We start from the raw sequence: 22,488 nt of genomic DNA on the forward strand, positions 1-22,488 counted from the left end.
GAGTTCAATATCCAAAAAGTTAGGCAAAATAAAGAAAAAAAAATCCACAACTTATTGTTCACCAAACTGCAATTTTCTCATAACACAGGCAACCCAAAATCGCATCCAGAAAAGTGGGTTATCAAAAATCATAATTTCTTTCGTAATAAAAATAATTCACACGATTGAAAGGATTAGTATATCCAGATATAATAACTCATTTACAATTACAACAACTAGTCCTAAATGAAAAGACTGGGAGAAGAAGTTGCACAACTTGAACAAAATTTATTCTTGGAAATCTACCATGCAATCCTTGGGAATCAAAAGGCGTTGCAGGAAAGTAAATAGTTGGGTGTTGATGCACTGACAGAGAGAATCTGCAGAGAGTTGCAAGAAATCAAAATAAGCCTTGGGGTGAACATTGAAGCTTTTCAAGAAATATGTATAGAGGAATGCATTTAGTTATTTAGTTTCATAGCTAAATAGGTTACAAATATGTATAAAGTAAATTTCAGTGTTGGATATGACTAGAATAAATTTTCTTTGACAAATATATGATCCTTACGGTTTGTCCAGATCAATCTAAATAAGTTTGGTAGAATCAATACTTGGGTCAACATGCATCTGACTGATTGACCCAATTGCCAATCCAGTGAACTAGTTACCTAGAGCTTCAACCCGCTGTGTCTAGTCTGATTTCGACGACAACTGTGGATATAAGAGTTTCTCCGTTAGTCAAGGTGTAACTAATTTCATACTGTTGAAAATGATTCACTTGCTATCTATACCCAAGCATGGATTAAAATCTCGAGTTGTGCCGGTCATAATCCATCCTCACGATCCACCCTCTAACTGATTGATCTCCTCTCGGTCTCGTGGCCCATTCTCCACATAAATGATCCAGCTCCACAGCTTTGTGACTGTCCTACTCATGACTACGCCAGGTGACTGAAGCCTCTTCACTACGCAAGGGCAAAACTTTAGTTCCGTATAAATGTCAATGTTGAACGAACTCTTGAAAGCCAAAAGGCTTCTTCAGGGCAATGCCTTAAGCTTAGCTCCTCCCTCTTCTTTTCCTCTTAACACCTACTATCAAAACAGTACCAAACTATCTAGTTCCACTCCAGGAGTAAGATTTTAAATCATGTACCCAAACCAATTTGCAGACACTTTTACAACCCCAAATCACAAAGATTATTGAACTAAATATTGACAATATCAAATTCACATTCGAGAAATAAACCTCTAATTCATTCTTAAACTTCAGGATTGAGCATCTCTAGGAGAGCAATCTTCCTTGTATCCTGTTATCTCAAGCTAGACTACAGCACATGACAAAACAACTTAAAAATGAAGGCCTAAAATTCTAAAAGAATATCTTTCTTGCACTAGACTATTTAATTTTGTGGTATATTTAACATCGTGCAGGAAATTTCACTGGACCAAGATTAGAACAGAAAGACAAATTTGTGTTCCTTGTCATGCGTCATGATCAATGAATTAATAAAAATGAAATTAGCAAGAATCAAAAGAACTAGATATGTGAAAGATAGTTCAAGATTAGCAGTAAATCACTTTGGCCATTCAATTTTAACAGGACCTTTCAAATATCTGATATATTGGACTATAAATTATTTGAGATGCAAAAATAAAATAATAGTGATCCATGGCTACTTATTTCTTTTGCCTTTTAACTTGATAGAGCATCAATCATCTAGAATCGAGTTTAAAATTTACCAAACAGAACACAAGAATAACTCACCTTATGAACCAGGTCCTTCTGCTGATGATTTGATGTTAATCTTCTCCTCATCAGAATCTGAGTCACTGGCATTATAACCTGAGAAATAAAACAGCTGAGCAACACCCTAAATATATATCATAGGTGATAGATCCGGTCCCAATTAGAGTATCACCTGGCCGTTTGTCGCTAACCTTCCAAACTGAACTCCGATACTTTGATGCTCTTGAAATCCAAGCATTTGCCTGCAGATGCCAAGAGCAAATTAAAGAATTTGTCACAGAAAGAATTCAGAAAAACACTAATTCGTACATATTGTGTAACCTTTCAAAATAATGGATCTTTCCAGGGAATCTACCTCTTACAATCTTAAACTCTTAGGCAAGTTTGGTAGGTGGGAATGGAATGGGTAATTTCAGCAATTATTTTATTTCAACGTGTGGATGTTATCATTCTAGTTTGATAAATGCAATGATTATTCAATCTCTGGTAAATATAATATGCTTTATCATTTCAAGTATAAATAAAAATAAATAAGATGGATGGACTGAATAGGTTGGCTGACCAGGCGTACTGAATGGACTGGGTAGGTGCTTACAAACCTACACTCCCATCTTATGCCCCCTTATCATTTAGGATCTAGACCTATACAACCTTGACTGAATGGAATATACTTGCATTCGCTTAGCATTTTAAAGATCAATATTAACTTAAAAGTGATCGATCTTTTTGAGAAAATTTTTTATTCTATGAGATTCCTTTTCAACTTCTAACTATTCAAGTCCTTTTTAATTTTTGTCATTACAATTACTAATCACACAATGCAGAAACATCTTACGAATTATAGACCATAAAATAACTATATGATATCCAATACAATTAAAATTCTTTTTTGTTAGAATGTTGCATCCTACAATTTACAATCAGTGATTCAGTTCCTATGAAACACTTGTCGTTCTAAGGTGGGATCTTGATCAGCAACACCTTTGTTTGGCTTGTTCTTCAGATGCAAAATAGCTCTATCTTCCATATGCAATGCCTACAAATCTTGGAAGATTTCGTTGTGCATGAACTTTATGCATTTAATCCATAAGATTATCCATGACACCTTGACTGACAATAGTGTTAAACTTTCTATAATCTTTTAAACTACACGTGAAAAGGGAAGACAGATTGCAATATCTATTGTCACATCACCTTTTTCATGAAGATAAAGTCATGTGCTAATCCGTAGTCACTTAAATTTGCACAACTACAACAAACAAATGTTACGCTAAGTATCATATCACCTCTTTTAAATAGCTAAATAGCACATTCTGAAATTTCAATAGGCTCACACATCAATAAATCACAATGAGAATTTCAGACCGAAGAAATAACTTGTTCTATTACTGGGTAACTACAAATTAAACTTGCAAAACTTCTATGGCTGTGAAGGAGAATCAAATCAAATGAGATACTCACAACAAAATATAAAGCTTTGATATGCCTAAACGAACATGAGATTGGGGTGATAAGCATACAGGAAATTAAAAATGTATGCAACATCTCTAATGCTAGCCCTAACGTTGCTGAAAAAGGTAGAGGATTGTTTTATGCTCTCAATAGTCAATGTAAGGATATGTAAACAATAGCATGAACATGGGTCTAAATCAAACTTATTATAATGCTAATCCCTCATGTGATGCAAAATAACAAAAGTTTCAGCATCGTTGAGTCTATGAAAAAAAAAAGAAATTATTACATAAATTAGATTAGCAACTTGGAATGTGGAATGCTTTTAAAGAAATGATTATAATGCCCCAACTTGGACTTGGCACATGAATCTTATTCCTCATTGAACACCCATGCAAGGCTATAGTAATAGTAATATTCAAGTAAGTTAAGTTATTTTACATTATACTGACTAATATTTCTCTCTCTATTCCCTTATACCTTTTCTTCTAACCGATTCAACTCTTCTAATTCAAAGTCTAGTAATCAACTTTGAACATGTTGTACCATCTCATTTTATTTGCTTTCATTTTATCAATTCTTGGAGCTACACCTAATTGTTTAACTATATCCTTTCTAGTAAGTTCACATATCAATCTCAAAATTCTCATCTATGCAAAATCAACCTTTTGCATGCATTGTTTCCCTACTTCAATCCATAAAGTATAGGAGATTGTACCATAATCCTATAATTTTTTTTTTATCTTTTATACTAAGGGCACAAGAGGTTCATATTAGACTCCAGAGTTCTCTCCAACAATTCAGTATCCTATTAATGCTTTATTTGACAGTATCTCTTTACCATCGACTAATAGATCCATCATATCTAAAACTCTTACAGCAATTTCATATCCATCAACTCTCGTTTTGAGATCCCAGAAATGAAAATGCTTATTTTAAATTCAAAAATCCAAGATATCAATGTTAAGAGATATAATCAAAGTAACCATCAAGTTTACGAGCAAACATCCCTATCATTGTTAAATCTTTGGTGTGTTGGTAGGTATTGCTCAGAAACAAATTCATTCTTCTGAAAAACATGAAGATTTGAAAATAGCACTAAAGATGAGACCTTTCCAATTAAGACCAGTAACTTCCTCAAATCAGCAAATCCGAAGCAGGAAACCCTACTGTCAAACACATTGTTTGTATGGATAGCTTCGCGAGGGGCTGAAAGGAAAGGAATCGAAGAGAAGGGAAGGAAGTAAGGTACACGTGCAATTCGGAGTAGTCAATGGAGGAGCAACGCCGTTTCCCATAAAACAAGCATCACAAGCAAGAGAAGCAACACCCTTTCCTCCCTTTCCCACTAAATGTCTCAATCTACACATGGAAACGATGAACATATTTAGATTATGAAATGAAAGTCCTCACCTTTTGCTCGTTCTTCGATACTCCGTAGCCGCTCTGGTACATCTGACCAACAAGAACCTGCATCCCAGCATCCCCAGCCCTGGCCTCCTTGAGCGTGTCCTGAAACCACCGCCTGGTGCAGTCCGCTACCACGTCCTTCAGAGGGACGCGACCCTCCTGCATCTTCGTTTCGTCCATCCTCCGTCGGATACCTCTAGAAGATGCGGCAATGGCAGCGGCCTCCTCTTTGACCGAAGACAGACACCTAAGGTCCGGCTTGGCGACCTTGGATCTTCGTATCCTCTCGGCCACGACGCGGGCGTACCTCTCTAGATTCGCCGGCGGCGGCGGGCCCTTGCCCATAAATGGCGGCGGAGGAGGCAGACGCAGATGAGGGCTATAAAAGATATATCGTTGTGGCGAAAAAGAGGATTTGCAAGCACTCTCATCTCCGGGTGATAAATAGCTTATATCCACCTAGGAGCACACTACAACCGGGTCCCATGCCCTGACTAGAATGGGCCTTTCATTGTTATCTGTTGGGCTTGAATCGACTGATAAAATTATGCGTCAAAATTTTGATCGGTATTTTTTCCGGCGGCGGCAATTTTAATTGATTTTTGGCCGGTAATTTTTTTTTCTATTAAATTTGCCCTAAATCTTTTCTTCCCGAAGTTTGTTTTTCTCTTCTTCTCCTTCTGCTTGTCCACCATCTTCCTCCGAAAACTGCCTGCGCCGCCCTATTTCCTTTCTGCGAACCCGCGTCGCTTTGTTCCTCTCCTGAGAACCGGTGACTCTCCTTCCTTCTCCGCAAGATCCAAGGATCCGGTGGCTTTGTAGATTCGAGCAGGTGAGCGAGGCTCGCGTGGCTTTGTAGATTCGAGCAGGTGAGTTTCAGCTATCAAATTATAATCATGCTTGAGCAAATGACAGTATAATGTTTGAGATGTTTACGGCCGCTCGCGAAGTGGTCGTTGCTCCGCAAGGCAGCTACGCGGCCGCCTCCCAAGGCTGCCATTTGAGGCATTGCCGACGTTCATTATTTTCAGAGATGGGAAGCCATTTGACCGCTATGTAAGATAGATCTATAATATTTCTAGTCTTTTGTGTTTCTGCCTTTTTCTTAGATGGAGGTGCAAGAGCTTTTTTTTCTTCTTGTAAATGTTATTTGTTGTCATTTGCCCAAAATTGTTTAGCTGCAAGCTTGTCGGCTTTGCCTTTCAAGTTTAGTAGATTGTTTTTGATGGTTATACTTACCTTTTGATAGTTTCTTGCTTGATTTTTAACGGCTCTATATAGGTCTTCTTGGTAAGTTATCGGATCCAGGAGGTTGATAGAATGAGTTGCTGCATCAGACAGCAGTAAAGTCTATATGTAACAAAGGTACGGCCACTGAGAGTCCAATTTGCCTAGGAATATTAAGCATTGTTGCATTAGTTTTCTCAGAATTTCAAAGGTTGTGCCATTGTGCTCTGTTGTCTTTCACCTTGTTTGTGCATTTTGATTCATTCCATCAACAATACTTGCAAATGACATCATCCCAATATAAAAAATTGTTACGTGGATATCAAGTATATTAATTTTAACTGCTTCTGTTTATGACCTGTTTCTCCTAAGTTATATTACTACTGCCTTGTGAAACTTGACTAAACTCAGTTACTGTAACTTATGTTATCGCCTTGTTTTTAACGATGTTTTGATTTGTTCCTCCCATGAAGTTTCTAGTTGTGAGTTGAACCTCTCATACTTGATCACATATTCTGAGGAGAAGCATGTAGACTTGTAGTTCTGGGTAACTTTTGGAGATTCAGTAGCCCTTTTGTGAATCAGATGGCTCAAAAATCTTTCTTTAACTTACATGTCTAGATTTAAGTTGGTTTATTAGCTGTAGCCATATTTTTTAACAAAGTTCTTGTAGATTTTCCAAGGAGAAGATAATCCAGTCGCCCTGGCCGCACAACCTTCGAATACAACATATAATAATTATTTTCATCACTTAGTATGCGGCCCTCCTAAACCTAAAATCCTGGATCAGCCCTGGGGTATCATACTCATTTACATAGTGATGATCAAATAGATATTTTAACACTCGAGGTGTTTCAATGACATGTTGATCAAAAAAGAATCATTGTGTCAAACGAGAAAAAGATTTGGAGTTATTATGCCCTCCTCAAGATAGATAAGTTACTAGGATACAGCGTTTTCTTATGTAATTTTTCCAATTCTGTAGGAAGATGAATTGACAGTTTTTACCTGCCTGAAATGACTAATTTTGATTGGTCATTAAAGAAACATGGATAGACTGCTTTGAACTACCTGAAATGAATTATTTAGTATGTACAATTGTGGGGAATTTGTTGACATGCACATGATGATGACTTGGTATGGTACTGATATGGTTGTATCATGTGCACCATATACCATGTCACACTGGTTTTGTTGTTATTATTCTTCATTTGTGCTGACAAACAACCTGCATTTATATTGTGCATAAGATGGACAATATAGAGATACACTTTTTTATTGACATGGTTGTATAGAGCCATATTTCTTTGTAATTACCTAAATGAGTTATTTAATAAGTACACTTGTGAGGAATTTATTGACATGCACATGATGATGGCTTGGATGGTACTGATATAGTTGTGCAGGTTTATCATGCCCTTTCTTCTGAATACTAGTGATGAAAAGTTGTCTAAAATCTCTGTTAGTCTGAAATTCACACAATTATAGTTGATTTTTTATTAAGCATTTTCTCAAACTGATTTTATACTGCACATTTGTTCACCTTGTTTACTTTCTAGAGATTTCTACATTATGTCTTGTGAAACTTCTATGCCTAGTTTGTTTCAGTTAAATACTTTTGTTGCTTCAAATTATTACTTCAAGAAAGCTATGAGCTATATTGAATACTTCCGAAGATTCCCTTAATTGTAGGGATTATGATTGATTTGGATTCCCTTGATTATTAGGATTGAGATTGATTCCTTGACTGTAGGGATTGAGATTAATTTTTCTTTTCTCTCCTTATGTATATAAATACCTACATGTAAACATATTAATATAACATAGAGAGATTTTCTCTTTTCCACATGGTATAAGAGCTAAGTTGAAAGGCAAATCCTATTTTTTTTTTTCCTGCGCCGCTGTTCCTTGTGCCGCAGCGTCGCACACGCCTCTTCGCACGCATATCGCAACCCCTCTTCGACAACCACCCGATGCTGCCGCCCTCTCCTCTTCGCGAACTGTGTTTTCCTGCATCGTGAGCACACCATCCTTCGTCCTCTCCCGCAATTTGGCGACGGAGAGAGGCTCGAGAGATCAGCAATTTGATGACAGCATGGATTATTCTTCCTGCAGTTCCATTGTCCTCACCTATCTTCTTGCATCACTTGAGCCTTTCTTCGCCGTGTGTCCTCTTTCACCGAGCTGATCAATGACTTTCTCCGGCACTCCAAAGCCAAATATTTCAATCTTTACCAACCACATCACTGCACCCCTCTCTTTCGAGCAATTGGATGGTAAGAACTACTCTTCTTGGGCATCTCACATTGAGCTTTGGCTTATTGGACAAGGTTATGAGACACATCTCACTCACATCGAAGAGGATGTCCAAGTCGTCAATCGTCTTCTATGGAAATTGTGTTGCATTATCTGAGCTACCATCCATCCATCTCTTAGGGATGACCTTCACACTCACAAAACATGTAACTCTGTTTAGACACAGGCTCAACAACTCTTTATAAACACCTCTTGGCGACTCTATCAGGTTTGTGAAGATCTCATGACCATCCTCAGTGCCCATCAGGTTAAAGATTCAATGTCTACCTATCTAGGTTCAGTCTCTAGTCTTCTTTGCGAGTTCAATGAACTACTTCCACCTACAGCCACTCCTGCTGCGGAGCTTGAAATCGGAAGAAATTTTTTATGTCTCTGGCTTTATATGGTCTGTCCACAGATTATTCTCATGTTCACTATCAGATCCTGGGCAACCCCATAGAAGCTATCATGGACAATACCTAAACAACTCTCGTCCATGTCCCTGACAAAGTCTTGACGTTGTCTCCTATCATTCCTGTTGACTCGTTAGCTTTAGTCTCTTGAAACAACAATAGACCTCCTCCTCGTAAGGGTGGCAAAGGACACCCTTGGTGTGATCACTGCCACCGACCAAGACACACACGATTGATAAGTGTTGGAGTCTCCATGATCGACCGCCTCGTGCTGCTCAGATCGCTCAAAGTTCTGTCACTTCTTCAGCTTCTGCTATACAATTGCCACCAGATTTGACCGCATCGTCATTGTAGGATCGAAAAGAATTTAGATATCTCCACAATAGTATGATATTGCCCCCTTTGGGCCTAAGCTTTCATGGTTTTACTCTTAGGTTCTACTCAAAAGGCCTCATGTCAATGGAGATATCTTTTTCTTATAAACCAATGATCTTTCTCATGTGTTTTCAATGTGGGATTATGTTTGCAATCTTGCAACCCCAATATTTTCCCCCTCAAACAAAGGACCACAGGGTCCTTCTCAAGCATCGGGTCACTCTTGACTTGTTCAGGGTCTCCTCTCGAGCATCGGGTCACTCTTGACCTGCTCAGGATCCTCTCAAGCATCAGGTTACTAACCTGCTCTTCCCCTACTTTGTTCAAGGTTTCACCCACATGGTTCGATCTCGGATTATGGCTCTGGCTCGTGCTTCTTCCGACGGTTAGTCCGGTGAAGGGCAACCTCACTTTGATAGTAATTGTAGGATCGAAAGGAATTTAGATAACTCCACAATGGTATGATATTGTCCACTTTAGACCTAAGCCCTCATGGTTTTACTCTTGGGCTCTACCCAAAAGGTCTCATGTCAATGGAGATATATTTTTCTTATAAACCAATGATCTTTCCTCTACCACCTGGGAAGTCAGTTGTTGGTTGTCGATATATACGGTGAAAGTTGGTCCAGACGACACGGTTGACCGAATTAAGACTCACCTCGTCGCTAAAGGTTATACTCAGATCTTCGGATTGGATTATGGGGACACTTTTTCTCCTGTTGTCAAGATGTCTTCTGTGCGCCTTTTCCTGTCCATTGCTGCGATTCGACATTGGCTTTTTTATCAGTTGGACATCAAAAATGCATTCATACATGGTGATCTGCTCGAGGAGGTTTACATGGAGTAACCTTCGTGTTTTGTTGCTCAAGGGGAGTCTTCTGGTCTTGTATGTCGTATGCGGAAATCTTTATATGACCTCAAGCAGTCACCCAGGGCATGGTTCGGTAGATTTAGTACTGTAATTCAACAGTTTGGCATGACTCAGAGTGAGGCACTCAGAGCGAGGCTAACTATTCTGTCTTTTATCGTCACTTATCTATTGGTTGTATCTACTTAGTGGTTTATGTTGATGATATCGTCATCATAGGTAGTGATCATCTCAGGATTTCACAGGTAAAACAACATCTTTTCAAACATTTCAAGATAAAGGATCTCGGCAAACTCAAATATTTCTTGGGGATAGAAGTAACATAGTCTAATGATGAGATCATCATATCCTAAAGGAAGTATGCAATTGATATTCTGGAAGAAACATGAATGTTAAACTCAAAGACAGTCAACAACCCCATGAATCCTAATGTCAAGTTCCTGCCAAATCAGGGGGAGACTTTTCCATATCGTGAACAGTACAGACGATTAGTAGGGAAACTAAGCTATTTTACTGTTACTCGTCTAGGTATCTTGTTTGCAGTAAGCGTAGTAAGTCAGTTTTTCAACTCTACATGCAAGGAACATTGGGATGTTGTGACTCACATTATTCGATATATCATAGGCACACCAAGAAAGGATCTTTTGTATGAAGACAAAAGACATACTCGAGTTGTTGGATATTCTTATGCAGATTAGGCAGGAAATCCCGTTGATAGAAGATCCACTTCTAGGTTTTGTATATTTGTCGTAGGTAACCTTGTTTTTTGGAAAAGCAAAAAGTAGAATGATGTGGCAAGATCCAGTGCAGAGGCAGAATATCGAGCCAGTCAAGAGCTTATATTGCTAAAACAGTTGCTTCAGGAACTAAAGTTTGGAGAGGTTACACAAGTATCACTTATATGTGACAATCAAGCCACCATGCATATCGTCTCGAACCCAGTTTTTCATGAGAGGACAAAGCATATTGAAGTTGACCGTCACTTTGTCATAAAGAAAGTCATATGTGAAGAAATATCTACTAGATTTGTCAATTCATTTGATCAACTAGCAGATATATTCATTAAGTGAGGTCCTCGAGTTGATTACATATGTAACAAGTTTGGTGCATATGATCTATATTCTCCAGCTTGAAGGGGAGTGTTGAATACTTCCGAAGATTCCCTTAATTGTAGGGATTATGATTGATTTGGATTCTCTTGATTATTGGGATTGAGATTGATTATTGGGATTGAGATTGATTATTAGTTTTTCTTTTCTTTGAACTGCTGGTTGTGACTGAGTATAGTTTTTTTTTTTTTTTTGTAATGTTGATTATGTAGGTAAAATGTGGTTGGCTGGTACATTGCAAATAACCTGCCTCAGATATCCACAGTTTCTTATGATTGAGATATGATGTCTGAAGCTCCAATTTTTCATAGCAAATACAGCTATCATCATGATGGCAAAGCGCAACAGCTTGACATTCATGAAATTTTAGTGAAGAGGAGCAGGCTTGGGATTTTCTTGTCTTATTCCATGGTTGTAGTGTTTCTGGGAACTAATGTATATTTTGTTACAACGAAGGTATTTTGTATTTTAATTCTTACGTTCTTTGTAATGCTTCATCAACTTTATTTGCCAATACGTATATGTTTCAGGGGAATTATCCCATTTCATGACACAAATTTCATTAAATAATTGTTACACGGCATTGGTGCAAAATTGTCGTTGCCAAGCCTTACCTCATTTTGTTGTAACAGGAAGTTAATATCAGGAGCATTTGGAGCATTCTTGTGTGCTTTCTCTTGGCCAAGTTTCTGCACTACAACCCTGTTAAGAAAGGTAAATTTCAAATCGTGCTTTAATCAGTTGATTTTAATTAGCAAAATTTATATTTATCAGAGAAATCGAGCTGATATGCGCTGATGACAAATGGGATTCTCAAAACTATTTTTGGTTCCTCCTTTGTATGCCTGAAGTTTCAAATAGATTTCATAAAGTTGAAGATGATCTAGTTTGAAACCAATATAGAAATTACAGTATGTATGACTAGAGCTAGGTAATCAACTAGCAAACTTTTGGTTTGGGAATTTCACTAACTGATACCTTTTCATTATCCAGAAAGGGTGGTGATTATGCCAGCATTTGGTGTGCAACTTGAAACTCATTACTGGAGGTAAGTTATGAGATGGCAGTTGCTCACATTAATGTTTGAGTTTATGCATTCCTTGCTCATTTTATATCTCTATGTTTATTGATAAAGGAATAGGCATTTTGTGGAATTTGTTTTATATTTTCAAAATATACTACTCAGTAGTTAGTTCCTTCATGACTATTACCTCAGTCAGCATTTCTTGCAGTTTTTTTTTATCATGATGTTGATTGCTTACTCATGAAGTCTTAATGTATTCCTTGTGACTCCCTTCTTTAAATTTAGGTACGATATAATGCATTGATGCTTTATCAACGTTAAATCACTAACTTAAAAAACCATTCTTATAGCTTATTCTCTATTTTTCCTTGCTTGAACAGCCATTAAGACTTAATTCCCAAATGGTTATCTTTATTTCTTTACTTAGGATAATCTTCAGATTACTAGTTCTATCAGGTCGTGGTCTGTAGTAGCATGTCTCTAAATGAATGTATTTATGTGCTAAAGCAAATATTTATATTTTCATAGTGGAAGGATTGTTCGCCTTTTTGTCCCCATAAGCAAAATACTAAGCTCCATGCTGAATGAATGTGTGACCCCTGTAACTTGCTACTGGAGTTTGGCTCTGCTTCTTCGTGATGAGGGTGAGCTTATGCTAGTGTTCCAGGTAACCAACCGATCATTTTAGTTTTTACAACTGTTCTTTGGCTCTATTTGATCATTGTCTCTTGGGTTCTGAAGTTGATTAGATCCGTACAGAAATTACAACCACCATTGAAAATGTTGGTCCCCGTGTGGAAGGCCTTGCGCGCAGCCATTAACTGTGAAGAAACCAGCATTACCTGACCAGTTCCGTGCAATAACTCATCAATGAATGTACTGAAGTGGCCGTGTGTTTAGAATAGCTTGCTGCAACGTGCCACCTCTTGATGCCAAGTCGGAATCATTTTTCATGAACCTGATGTTGATTCTCGAGAAGAGGAGTGATATTTCACCTTATGGATCGTTGATGGAATTTCAAATGTTTATACTGGAATACCTGCTCGCTGGTTATAATTTTTGAACGGTTTCAGCAATTAAATTGACAGACCAGTGCTTGAAGAATGCATCCGCCAGAAGTAAACACTGTCTACATTGTTTGAAGCAATTTTGATTGAAAACACTGTTTGTCGTATCCAGCGGCTTCAACCTAGAGCTGAACTTGGCATGCCTTTGCATTTGGTCCAAATCTGACCAACAAAATTAGCTGGCCATACATATATTTAATCACTGGTACTCAATGAGTCGACACTGAGTCAGGGACAGACTTATTGATCTCATGAGAGATTTCTTTTATCTGTTTATTTTAATCCAATTGAACCCAAGAGAGACGGGTGGAACTGGGGAATGGGGAGAAGAGTCCCCGAGTCCTCACCTGTGCTCCTCCCCAGTAGACACCTCGCGCCATGCAGCAGTCGATAATACTCTGGTGTGGCACCCAATGCAACATTTTTTATTGGAGTCGATAGAGACGATTTCTATCATTAACCTCGATTTTTGGTGAATCCACGCTTCAAGGAATCAACGTTTTTGTTTTTAATCATGTTTTTGTTTGGCTTGCCTCGTTGGTGCGTGCACAAGATTCCTACCAGTTTCCTTAATAACTTGTAGGGTAATGTATTTGAAGCACTAGTGGATGTAAACTCTGACATGGATTTCACCTTCCAAGTTTATCTCTCTCTATTAAATCTGACAGAGTTGAAAAAGGCATTATTATTAATAATATTATTTGTTTAGTAGGTGCAAATGTGTGAAAGCTTCTGGAAGGTATTTTGATGATTATGCAATTCTAATTGTATAATCGCAAATGAGAAATTGATTGATTGAGCAATTCCCACATTAAATATTCAACCACAAAAGATAATGGTCGTATAGTTTATTCAACCATTAGCTGTTTTGCATCTGGAAAAGAGACAAATAGTATCTCGACTTGTCCTAATCTGAATCTCTTAGTGAAAACTATTTTCTATTTTATTTTTTTAATACTGTCAATACCGAACCTCTTTTTTCATAATACTAATGATATTAATTTTTACTATGTGAAAGTGCCTCAAAAAAAAATTCATTTATAATGTTATTTGTAACACGCCAATATCTTGATAAATTATGCTTCTTGCGATATGGATGTCTGCCTAAATTTGTCAAAAATCACCTCCAAACTCTCAGGCCTAACTTTTTGCACCCCTTCACGCCAAGTGAATCCAACACCTAACTCATTGATGTACACATTGATTGGGGCATGGCCAATAAACTAGTTGGCCAGAGCTCACCTTTATTAAATGATTTCATGAATCAGAAATTTATTACTCAAAATTATTAAAAGACAACGACAAGCTGGATCCATTGAAATTCAGGCTAAATAATTTATTTATTTATTACAATTAAATATTGTATAAGATTTGGCTCTCTTTTATTTTCTCAATTGAATCCTAGAAAATGTTTTTAATTTATTAATAAATTAAGAGCAACTTCGCACGGTAAACTAGTGCATTTAAAATATGGGGCGAAGTTAAAAATTGTGATAAATTTTAGTGGTTCTAGAAAAATTCTTGTCGTCCCACTGAAGAGCACACTATAAATTTAGTCCTGGCTTCCCCCCAAATCTCTCCATTCCATTTCCATAGCTCGATTGCTCGAGTCACATTGCGAGTAGTTCGAATCGAGAGGCTACCGATTGATTGCGATGGCTTCGACGGCAAAAGCGGTGGTGGAGTCGCTGTACGAGGCTCTGTTGCGGGGCGACGCGGCGGCGGCGGCGGGGCTGCTGGCGGAGGACGTGGAGTGGTGGTTCCACGGGCCGCGGCGGTGCCAGTACATGCGGCGCACGCTGACGGGCGAAGCTGGTCCGCGCGACTTCCGGTTCCGGCCGCGGCGAGTGGCGGAGGTCGGCCGCTGGGTGGTGGCGGAGGGGTGGGAGGGTAAGCACGCATACTGGGTCCATGCCTGGGCCGTCGACGTCGCCACCGCTCGCATCATCCGGTTTCGGGAGTACTTCAACACCTCCGTCACGGTGCAGGAGGTGGCGCAGCCGAGTGAGGCCGGGATCAGCTCCGGCGGAGGAGTGGGAGGATCGGCGGTCTGGCGGAGCCAGGCAGGGCCCAACGCCGGCGGACGCTCACTCCCGGGCCTTGTTCTCGCCATTTGAATTATCAGCCCAAACTAATCAATTTTTGGGCCTGGCCCAACAAATAATTAGTTTTGAACAATTTTTTCTTTAAAAAAAAAGCCTCGTCACATCAAGTTTGTGGCAATATCCAAATATTACGTGGTGTTTGTATAAATTTAAAATTAAAAAAAGTTTTTTGGGTGGCCCCGTTTGCGATTTATTGAAAAAATAAGAATTTATATTTAGAACAATCCGAAATAAAATAATTTTTTTTTTAAAAAAAAGAAATTTAGATTTTCAACCCAAGCAAGTCCCTGCGGTGAATTTAATTATTAATCTCTATATCAATTTTTTGCTAATTATTATTTTATGCATCGACTGTAATATTATTTTTTAGATTTTTTTTTTTAAATATGGACACCGTCAATTTTTTTCGGATAGCGATAGCACGGCACGAATCTTGAAACAATCACGCAACCCGGCTATAAAAACGCCGGCGGCCTTTCCCTCGCAAACAATCTCGTACTTTTTGTCGAGTTAGGTTTCGACGAATTCGTCCTTCGAAGGTGCCTTCTATAAAAGCGTCGGCCACCTTCCCCTCGCACACAATCTCATACTTGTTGTCCAGCTAGGGTTTTGGGTGCTTCTTTCCTCGACGAATTCGTTCTTCAAAGGTGCCATGTTTTACCTTCCGCTTGTGGTTTTTGATCTTAACAATGTTTCCAGATTTTATTTATTGTTTGATTTGGATGCTTTTGGTGACCTTATTTGTATTTTCTTCGTATTCTATGCGGTTTTCTTTCTTCCAGTTGATATTTAGATACCTTCGCGATGGATGTTTTTAGTTCTGTTAAATTAGTGCATTCGCTGTTTAGTTCAGTAGGAAAACGGAACGCATCACGCAGTATTGCTTCAGCGTTACTCCCCTGAGGAGATCTCTACTATTTGTATGCTCCGGATGAATATCGAAATTCCACTAAATTAAAAACTGCGTGTTTCTTGAAATAATACGAGGCCTTTTTCTTATGTTTCATTTCACGGCCTATTTATGAACCGTCAATAGATCAATTTTATCAGCACAATCGACCATGGTAATTTTTTCCTTCATGTATTACTAATTTTTAATCAGTTGCGAACATGTCATTGTCTGCCAATTATATAAGGTCTCAAATTTGAGAAGAGTCCATTGCGCAATGAGCAAAATAGGCTTTCTCAAATTCTTCAATTGATTAAATAACAATTCAGTAGAGTGCTCCTAAACTTGTTCTTAGATTATTTATTTCAAGTAATAAAAAATGATCCAGACATGATTGCAAATCTATTTCTTAGCTGGGGATTTTTAAGTTTATTTGTATTTGATCCTTGTAATTTTTATCTTCTCTTGATATCATCCTAGTATGCCTTTCTTGATATCATCCTAGTATGCCTTTCTCTGCTTTCCAAACGTTTATTTCTACTTTTTCATGAATCCCAATCGTGATCAGGTGTTTATTGTGAACCTAGCTTTTGGTCCTTGGTGTCATGGACCCCTTGCAGCCTGAGCCTGTTACTTACTTATGTGGAGGTGAAAATTGTTCCGTTCTTTGATTTATGTAGTTTGTGTATTAATGAATTCACCTTATCACTTTGATAGTTCTGCTATCAATGAAAATTGGAATGGCTATAATTTAGATTGCGGAGAAGAGAACACCCTGAAGCCAGGGGATGTCGTACAGTGCAGGAAGTGTGGACATCGCATCCTTCACAAGAAGCGCACTCGCAGAAGTATGTATTATGTGGTTTGTTTTTTAATATTTACTTTTGTTAAAGTCTGTTATAGATTGCTAATTGTTATCGTAGGAAGAGTGAATAACTTCTATATATGATTGACACGTCTTCCTACAGTTTTAATACTTAACCACTTGCAAATGACTTCTCCTTGTTTATAATCTTCTTTTCATGTGAAAAGAGAACTTAAATTGAAAACCAAATACATAGATTTGCCAACTGTCATTTATTTCTCCTTTTCACTTTTGCCCTTAATGAAATTCTTTTTCATACATTCTTAGAGGAGCTATGGAAATACATTGCTCGAGTATATTCCTTTTTGCATATATTCGAGTTTCTTATCTAGGACTATATGATTATTCAGTCATTACTAGCACTTAAGGTGGGATGCATAGTGTGTAATGGATTAAATTTTTAAGGAATCAATCTGTAAATTTGATTTTCACTAGTCTAATACTATATGAGAGTTCATTGTCATACTATACTTGTCGCCGCATTCATGTAGGGTAAGTCTTCTAGCAGGAAAGAAAAGAAGACCATCTTATTATTCTGTTCAAACAGCTAGGGAAAAAGTAGTTACAGAAGAAATAGAGAATCAAAATTCCATTCTTCAATGAATGTAGTTTAAAGTCTATTTACTGATTAAGACCCTGTTTCCTTAGAAAGCCTGAAATCGGGCAGAAAGATACAAAGAGATTTTCTAATCTTCATAAAATTTATTGTTATTTACACATTTCCTTGTTCTCTATGTTGTAACTGGTTCCATGAATCTTTTTTTTTCCTTATGTTTTTTTGTTCTGAATCTTGCAGTTATGCAATTCCAAGCCCGGTGAGAGCCAAGAGCACAATCCTTAAGGGGCAAGTCATCTGCTTAAGTGGTCTCTGTGTTAAAAGAGAACTTTTGTAGTGTGTCGCTATAAAAGTGTGATCCACTGTGCTTTGATAAGTAAAACCTCTAATATGTTAATAGTTGTGGAAGTGATTTATTACTATTAGCTCACGTCTATATGTTTTTTTTATCGTGATTAGTAATCTTGATATATTACTTCTAAAGATTTGTATTTTTTTTGCCATAGCATATGATTAACACTTGCTAATCCAAATAATTGCAATTAACATAGCTTAGTTATGATGATAGTGAAGCATAAGCATATGATAACACCAAAATCAAGGCTGGATCAGACGGACAAAATTAGATTCTGAGTTAATTGACAATGTCTCCTTTCCAAACATGATAAATGATTTGAAAAAAAAATAATTATAAAGTTAAATATGATTTTGCCTTGTTTTTGTTTATTCGGGAAGAAAAAATTAAAAACGTTTTTTTAAGTGAAATGGAAATTCATATGTGAATTTAAGAACTTTGGCGATAGTTCAATTTGAGTATTTGAAATTTCTGTTTTTCTTTTAAAAAAAGTTAAATATTTAAGTAAGTATATTTTATTTTAATTAATTGGTAAATTTTACATGATGTCATTATTGTTGAAATTAATTAATTAATTTAATTTTTGTGCAATTAGTTGATATTTTATAGGTCGATTTATTCTATTTTTATTAAAAAATTTAATTGATTATTTAAAAAAACATTTCATGTAGATTTTAATTAATTTAGTTCAGTCCTATTTTAATCGAATACTAAATCAGTATTATATATTACAGTCTGAGTTTAAATCTTAGATCCCTTACTCGTAGGGTCTATTTATTTTGAATAACTAAGTTTCCATAGTGATGATGCTTTAAATGAAATTAATTAAATATTTTCTTTTAATGTCATCGTTTGATTTTTTTTTTTTAAATATGGTGTATTACCTTTGCTTCTTGTTATATGCATCCTTTGGCTTGTGTAATTGTTCTTTTTCATTGAGTTGTGCAATAATGTAGGAAGGAAATATTGTTGGAGTAATCTAGTACCCTAGGTTTTGATATTTGGATAAATATTTAAGTTAGATTTATTGTTGTATTTGATATGTATTGTGAGTGTGCAGGATACAGGTATAACAAGGAAAATCCAAGTATAATCTTGGCAAAGGAGGAAAGTCTAAGGATGAGTCTTGGCGGTGTAAGTCCAAGTATGTAGTCTTCGCAACGTAAGTCCAAGTGTGACTTGACAATAGATGAAGTCCCGGAGGTGAGGAGCCTCTTGGCAAAGGAAGACCCGACAATAAAGACAAAGTCGAAGGAAGCTCTAGAAGGCAAAATGTGAAGGATGGGGAGACATCCAAGGGACGCGAGACTGATGGAGGAGGCAAGAAGGCTAGGTCTAAGTTGGTCGGGCAAGGACGAGTGCTGAGTGATTGTACTGGGGAAAAATCTTATGGTTTTAGGTTTCAATGTAGCAGCACTGTAGCAACGTTGTTGTGACACTGTAGCAGTACTGCAGCAGTCGACTGGTACACTGTAGCAGTCGACTAGTAGTCGACCGTTGGGTAACGGTTAGCTTCACTTAAAGGACCAGTCGACTGGTGCATACACCAGTCGACTCGTAGCGGGAAAACAACTTAGTGTTTTCCTCTCGAGCTCTATTTAATAGAGCTCGGGGTGCTTGGGCATGGTTAACGAAATAGACTTGGTTAAAGCCTATTAGAGTCTCCCAAGCTTTCGTGTGATTAGTGTGCTTGTATTCAAGTGTTTGTGGCGAGGTTTCTCCACCGACAAGGAGCTTGAGCTAGCCGGAGGTTTCCCGGGGACTAATCTACCGACGGATTGAGGGATCATCCACCTTACGGACACACCGTGGAGTAGGAGCAAGTTATCTCCAAACCACATAAACGAACGTGTTAACGATTTGCATCTCTTTCTTTGTATTTATCTTTCATATTTGTATTAGTGGTTGTATTCTTTGTTTTCCGCTGTGCACTAACGAATACGTAGGAAGCGATCGATTTGGGTGAGACGCTATTCACCCCCCTCTAGCTACATTTCGGTCCTAACAAATATTATGGTCGATTTGTAGCTAGAGAGGGTGAATAGTTCGTCGCGTTCGTTGTCTTGATGTTTCGTGATGATGTGCATTAGAAAAGAATTCGAAGCAAACACTCACAACGCTAATAAGAGGATTTACTTGGTATCCACCTGAAAAAGAGATGACTAATCCAAGGATCCACACACGACGCTCATTCCACTAATAAAACTCTCCTTCTTGGTAACTACTGGAGGTGGAGAAACCTCATACAACACTCACATATACAGTAACTCAACGCAAGAAGAAAAATACAATGACTATAAATGAAAAGTTCTCTTCTTGCTCACTTGTTGCTTGTAATTGCCTCTTGAACCTTAGAAGTGCACCAACACTTGTCCTCAAGAGCTTCCAAGAACTAGCGAGAAGTGTCGGAGAAGATCGCGTGAAGACCGGGAAGAAAGGTTACAACGTTTAAACACTTCGTCACCTTTATATCTGCGCTTCTAGGGCTTCCAATCGATTGGGGCTCCTTCCAATCGATTGCCACGTTAGATCCCATCAATCTCGGTTGTCCAAAACTTGTATCATGCGCAACGGTCGTATCCTAATCGATTGAGGAGACTTGAATCGATCGGTTAATCTATTCAGAGCGCCTTTGTGCTCTTCGCTGGAAAAGCCTAAATCGATCAACTGATCGATTCAGCTTTCTCGTGTCACATGTGATTTCCAGCCCCCAATCAATCGACTGATCGATTGGCGATGCCCAATCGATCGGTTGATTGATTGGGGAGGTTTCTATTTGTGCGATAAACAGCCCTAATCGATCGACCGATTGATTGGGCTGCTGTTTATCGCAGCATTCTCCCAATCGATCGGCTGATCGATTGGGCTTTGGTCCGATCGATCGGCTGATCGATTGACCACCCTTGACTTGCTTAACTCAAGCTCAAAAGTCCCCAAATCCAACATACGACCAACCGTGACCTGTTTGAACTCCTCGTGCCAAGCATCTAGTCAACCTTGACCTGCTGGGACTTCTTCTTCAAGTGTCTGGTCAATCCTTTGACCCACTTGAACTTTTCTCCTCGTGCCAAGTGTTCAGTCAATCTTGACCCACTTGAACTTACCGTCTCGTGCCAAATGTCCGGTCCTCCATGACTCACTCGACTTCCTTCCACCAGATATCCGGTCACCCTTAACCTATCTAGATTTCCTTGTGTCAAGTATCCGGTCATTCCTTTGACCTACTTAGACTTCCCAACACTAGGTGTCCGGTCAATCTTGACCCACCTGAATCTCCACGTGCCTGGCTTCACTCACCAGGTCTTTCCATCTGCATAGCTTTACTCACTAAGTCTTTCTATCTACCTAGCTTCACTCACGAGGACTTTTCATCAGCCTGACTTCACATACCAGGACTTTTCATCAGCTTGACTTCATTCACCAGGACTTTAACCTATCTTCACTCACTAGAATTTTCCCACTGCCCGACTTCACTCACCGGGACTTTCACCTGCCTAGCTTCACTCACTAGGTCTTTCCCATTGTCTAATCTCCAGTTAGAACTTTCTCAGTCAAGTATCTGGTCAACCCTTTGACATACTTAACTATTCTTTACATTAGACTGGTCAAACCTTGACCAGAGGGGAATTGCTTTAACAATCTCTTCAATCAGACGATTGCTCCTGCAATCTCCATATATTGTCAAATATCGAAATCTAAACATCAAGACTCAAGCTTGAGTCGCGTCACTCTGTCATCGGAGTTGTGTTGCTCGATCATCAGAGCAGTGTCACTCATTCGTCAGAGTCACATCGTGGAGTCACAGGAACGTCTTTGGAGCAGCGCACAAAAAAGCAATCGCAAATGCAAGTTGTGTGTATGTCTCTTAGTGGAATGCTGCTTATATAGGTTGTTCCGGGCGCCTGGATCCCTTCAAAGCGCATGGACCGTGACGTCAACTCTTCCAATTAGCGCGCTCCAAACTGGCGACGAGATAAGTCATGGCATTTCGGGCCCAGACCAGATCCGGGCGCCCAGACCAGCTCCGAGTGCCTGGACCGACTTTTTCAACAACTTATTTTCCTGTAAAATAAAGTTAGTTTAGGCAGTATAAAATATATGTAAAATATAAATTTGACGGTCTCTAACTGTCTGGTTCTGACTTTGAGTTTCGCTGAAACTCTAGCTCGAACCGACGTCTACTGTTCCCTCCTAAGGGGGAACACGTCCTCACATGACCCTCTCAGGAGAGTTTACATTTTTCCAGACCGGCCCTCCAGACCATCTGGACTTTTGCTTAGCGTCCAAGAATTCAGGTCTTCATACTGAAAGTCCACTCCACGACCCGTCCAGACTTCCACCTGGTCCACGACCATTAGGATTTTCATCTAGAGTCCTCGACTCCAGGATTTTGCCCAAAGTGCTCGACCGCCAAGACTTTGCCTTGCTTAACCGCAATTAGGAATTTCCACCATCTAGGGTTACCTCTCCCTAGGATCTAGGGTTACCTCCCCCTACGGTTTTCCACCTACCTAGAATCCATTAGAACTTTGCTTATAAACACTTAGGACTTTTCTGCAAACTCATTCATCTTTGTTAGACAACAAGTAACCTTAACTTTGGACTCTTTGCCATAATCAAAACTTAGGTTCGATCGTCTTGTAATCCCTGCACCAATAGAAACTACTCAAACATATGCGGATCTAAAGAGGGGACAACCATTGCATTACTAGACTGTTGTGGTTGATTATCATATTTCCATGAAGTATTTTG

General features: G+C 38.6%; 4 protein-coding genes across 10 annotated transcripts; 3 read left to right on the plus strand and 1 right to left on the minus strand.

Moving 5' to 3' along the window:
• Positions 1 to 118: 118 nt before the first annotated feature.
• LOC122016159 lies at positions 119 to 5,013 on the minus strand. Its single transcript, XM_042573384.1, has 4 exons — positions 4,592 to 5,013; positions 1,899 to 1,968; positions 1,745 to 1,822; positions 119 to 359 (listed from the first exon to the last, which is right to left on the minus strand). The coding sequence occupies exons 1-3, from the start codon at positions 4,931 to 4,933 to the stop codon at positions 1,746 to 1,748; spliced, it is 489 nt and encodes a 162-aa protein (XP_042429318.1). The 5' UTR covers positions 4,934 to 5,013; the 3' UTR covers positions 119 to 359; position 1,745.
• A 199-nt stretch (positions 5,014 to 5,212) lies between these two features.
• LOC122016129 lies at positions 5,213 to 13,677 on the plus strand. 6 transcript variants are annotated; one of them, XM_042573337.1, is made up of 8 exons: positions 5,213 to 5,457; positions 5,539 to 5,644; positions 5,870 to 5,953; positions 11,088 to 11,331; positions 11,508 to 11,589; positions 11,869 to 11,923; positions 12,428 to 12,566; positions 12,641 to 13,677. In XM_042573337.1, the coding sequence occupies exons 4-8, from the start codon at positions 11,158 to 11,160 to the stop codon at positions 12,743 to 12,745; spliced, it is 555 nt and encodes a 184-aa protein (XP_042429271.1). In that variant the 5' UTR covers positions 5,213 to 5,457; positions 5,539 to 5,644; positions 5,870 to 5,953; positions 11,088 to 11,157; the 3' UTR covers positions 12,746 to 13,677. The 6 variants fall into 6 exon arrangements, with proteins under 6 accessions (XP_042429271.1, XP_042429281.1, XP_042429295.1 ...); XM_042573347.1 differs by having other exon boundaries at positions 5,213 to 5,420; positions 5,504 to 5,644; XM_042573361.1 differs by having other exon boundaries at positions 5,213 to 5,420.
• An 891-nt stretch (positions 13,678 to 14,568) lies between these two features.
• On the plus strand, positions 14,569 to 15,201 carry LOC121999176. Its single transcript, XM_042553897.1, has one exon. The coding sequence runs from the start codon at positions 14,622 to 14,624 to the stop codon at positions 15,081 to 15,083; it is 462 nt and encodes a 153-aa protein (XP_042409831.1). The 5' UTR covers positions 14,569 to 14,621; the 3' UTR covers positions 15,084 to 15,201.
• A 361-nt stretch (positions 15,202 to 15,562) lies between these two features.
• Positions 15,563 to 17,784, plus strand: LOC121999184 (DNA-directed RNA polymerases II, IV and V subunit 12-like). 2 transcript variants are annotated; one of them, XM_042553904.1, is made up of 4 exons: positions 15,563 to 15,718; positions 16,529 to 16,608; positions 16,716 to 16,808; positions 17,622 to 17,784. In XM_042553904.1, the coding sequence occupies exons 2-4, from the start codon at positions 16,566 to 16,568 to the stop codon at positions 17,642 to 17,644; spliced, it is 159 nt and encodes a 52-aa protein (XP_042409838.1). In that variant the 5' UTR covers positions 15,563 to 15,718; positions 16,529 to 16,565; the 3' UTR covers positions 17,645 to 17,784. The 2 variants fall into 2 exon arrangements, with proteins under 2 accessions (XP_042409838.1, XP_042409842.1); XM_042553908.1 differs by having other exon boundaries at positions 16,548 to 16,608.
• Positions 17,785 to 22,488: the final 4,704 nt, after the last annotated feature.

Source organism: Zingiber officinale, chromosome 1A, assembly GCF_018446385.1.
Source record: "Zingiber officinale cultivar Zhangliang chromosome 1A, Zo_v1.1, whole genome shotgun sequence".
NCBI lineage: Eukaryota > Viridiplantae > Streptophyta > Magnoliopsida > Zingiberales > Zingiberaceae > Zingiber > Zingiber officinale.

Bases quoted from the DNA above. Each gene is read 5' to 3' on its own strand.
- LOC121999176 (XM_042553897.1), top strand. From the start codon at position 14,622: ATGGCTTCGACGGCAAAAGCGGTGGTGGAGTCGCTGTACGAGGCTCTG.
- LOC122016129 (XM_042573337.1), top strand. From the start codon at position 11,158: ATGATGTCTGAAGCTCCAATTTTTCATAGCAAATACAGCTATCATCAT. The intron at 11,590-11,868 runs GTAAATTTCAAA...TTCATTATCCAG, and splicing joins CTACAACCCTGTTAAGAAAG to AAAGGGTGGTGATTATGCCA. The intron at 12,567-12,640 runs GTAACCAACCGA...TGGGTTCTGAAG, and splicing joins AGCTTATGCTAGTGTTCCAG to TTGATTAGATCCGTACAGAA.
- LOC121999184 (XM_042553904.1), top strand. From the start codon at position 16,566: ATGGACCCCTTGCAGCCTGAGCCTGTTACTTACTTATGTGGAG. The intron at 16,609-16,715 runs GTGAAAATTGTT...GCTATAATTTAG, and splicing joins TGTTACTTACTTATGTGGAG to ATTGCGGAGAAGAGAACACC. The intron at 16,809-17,621 runs GTATGTATTATG...TGAATCTTGCAG, and splicing joins CAAGAAGCGCACTCGCAGAA to TTATGCAATTCCAAGCCCGG.
- LOC122016159 (XM_042573384.1), bottom strand. From the start codon at position 4,933: ATGGGCAAGGGCCCGCCGCCGCCGGCGAATCTAGAGAGGTACGCCCGC. The intron at 1,969-4,591 runs GTGAGGACTTTC...TGGCATCTGCAG, and splicing joins TATCGAAGAACGAGCAAAAG to GCAAATGCTTGGATTTCAAG. The intron at 1,823-1,898 runs GTGATACTCTAA...TTTATTTCTCAG, and splicing joins GGTTAGCGACAAACGGCCAG to GTTATAATGCCAGTGACTCA.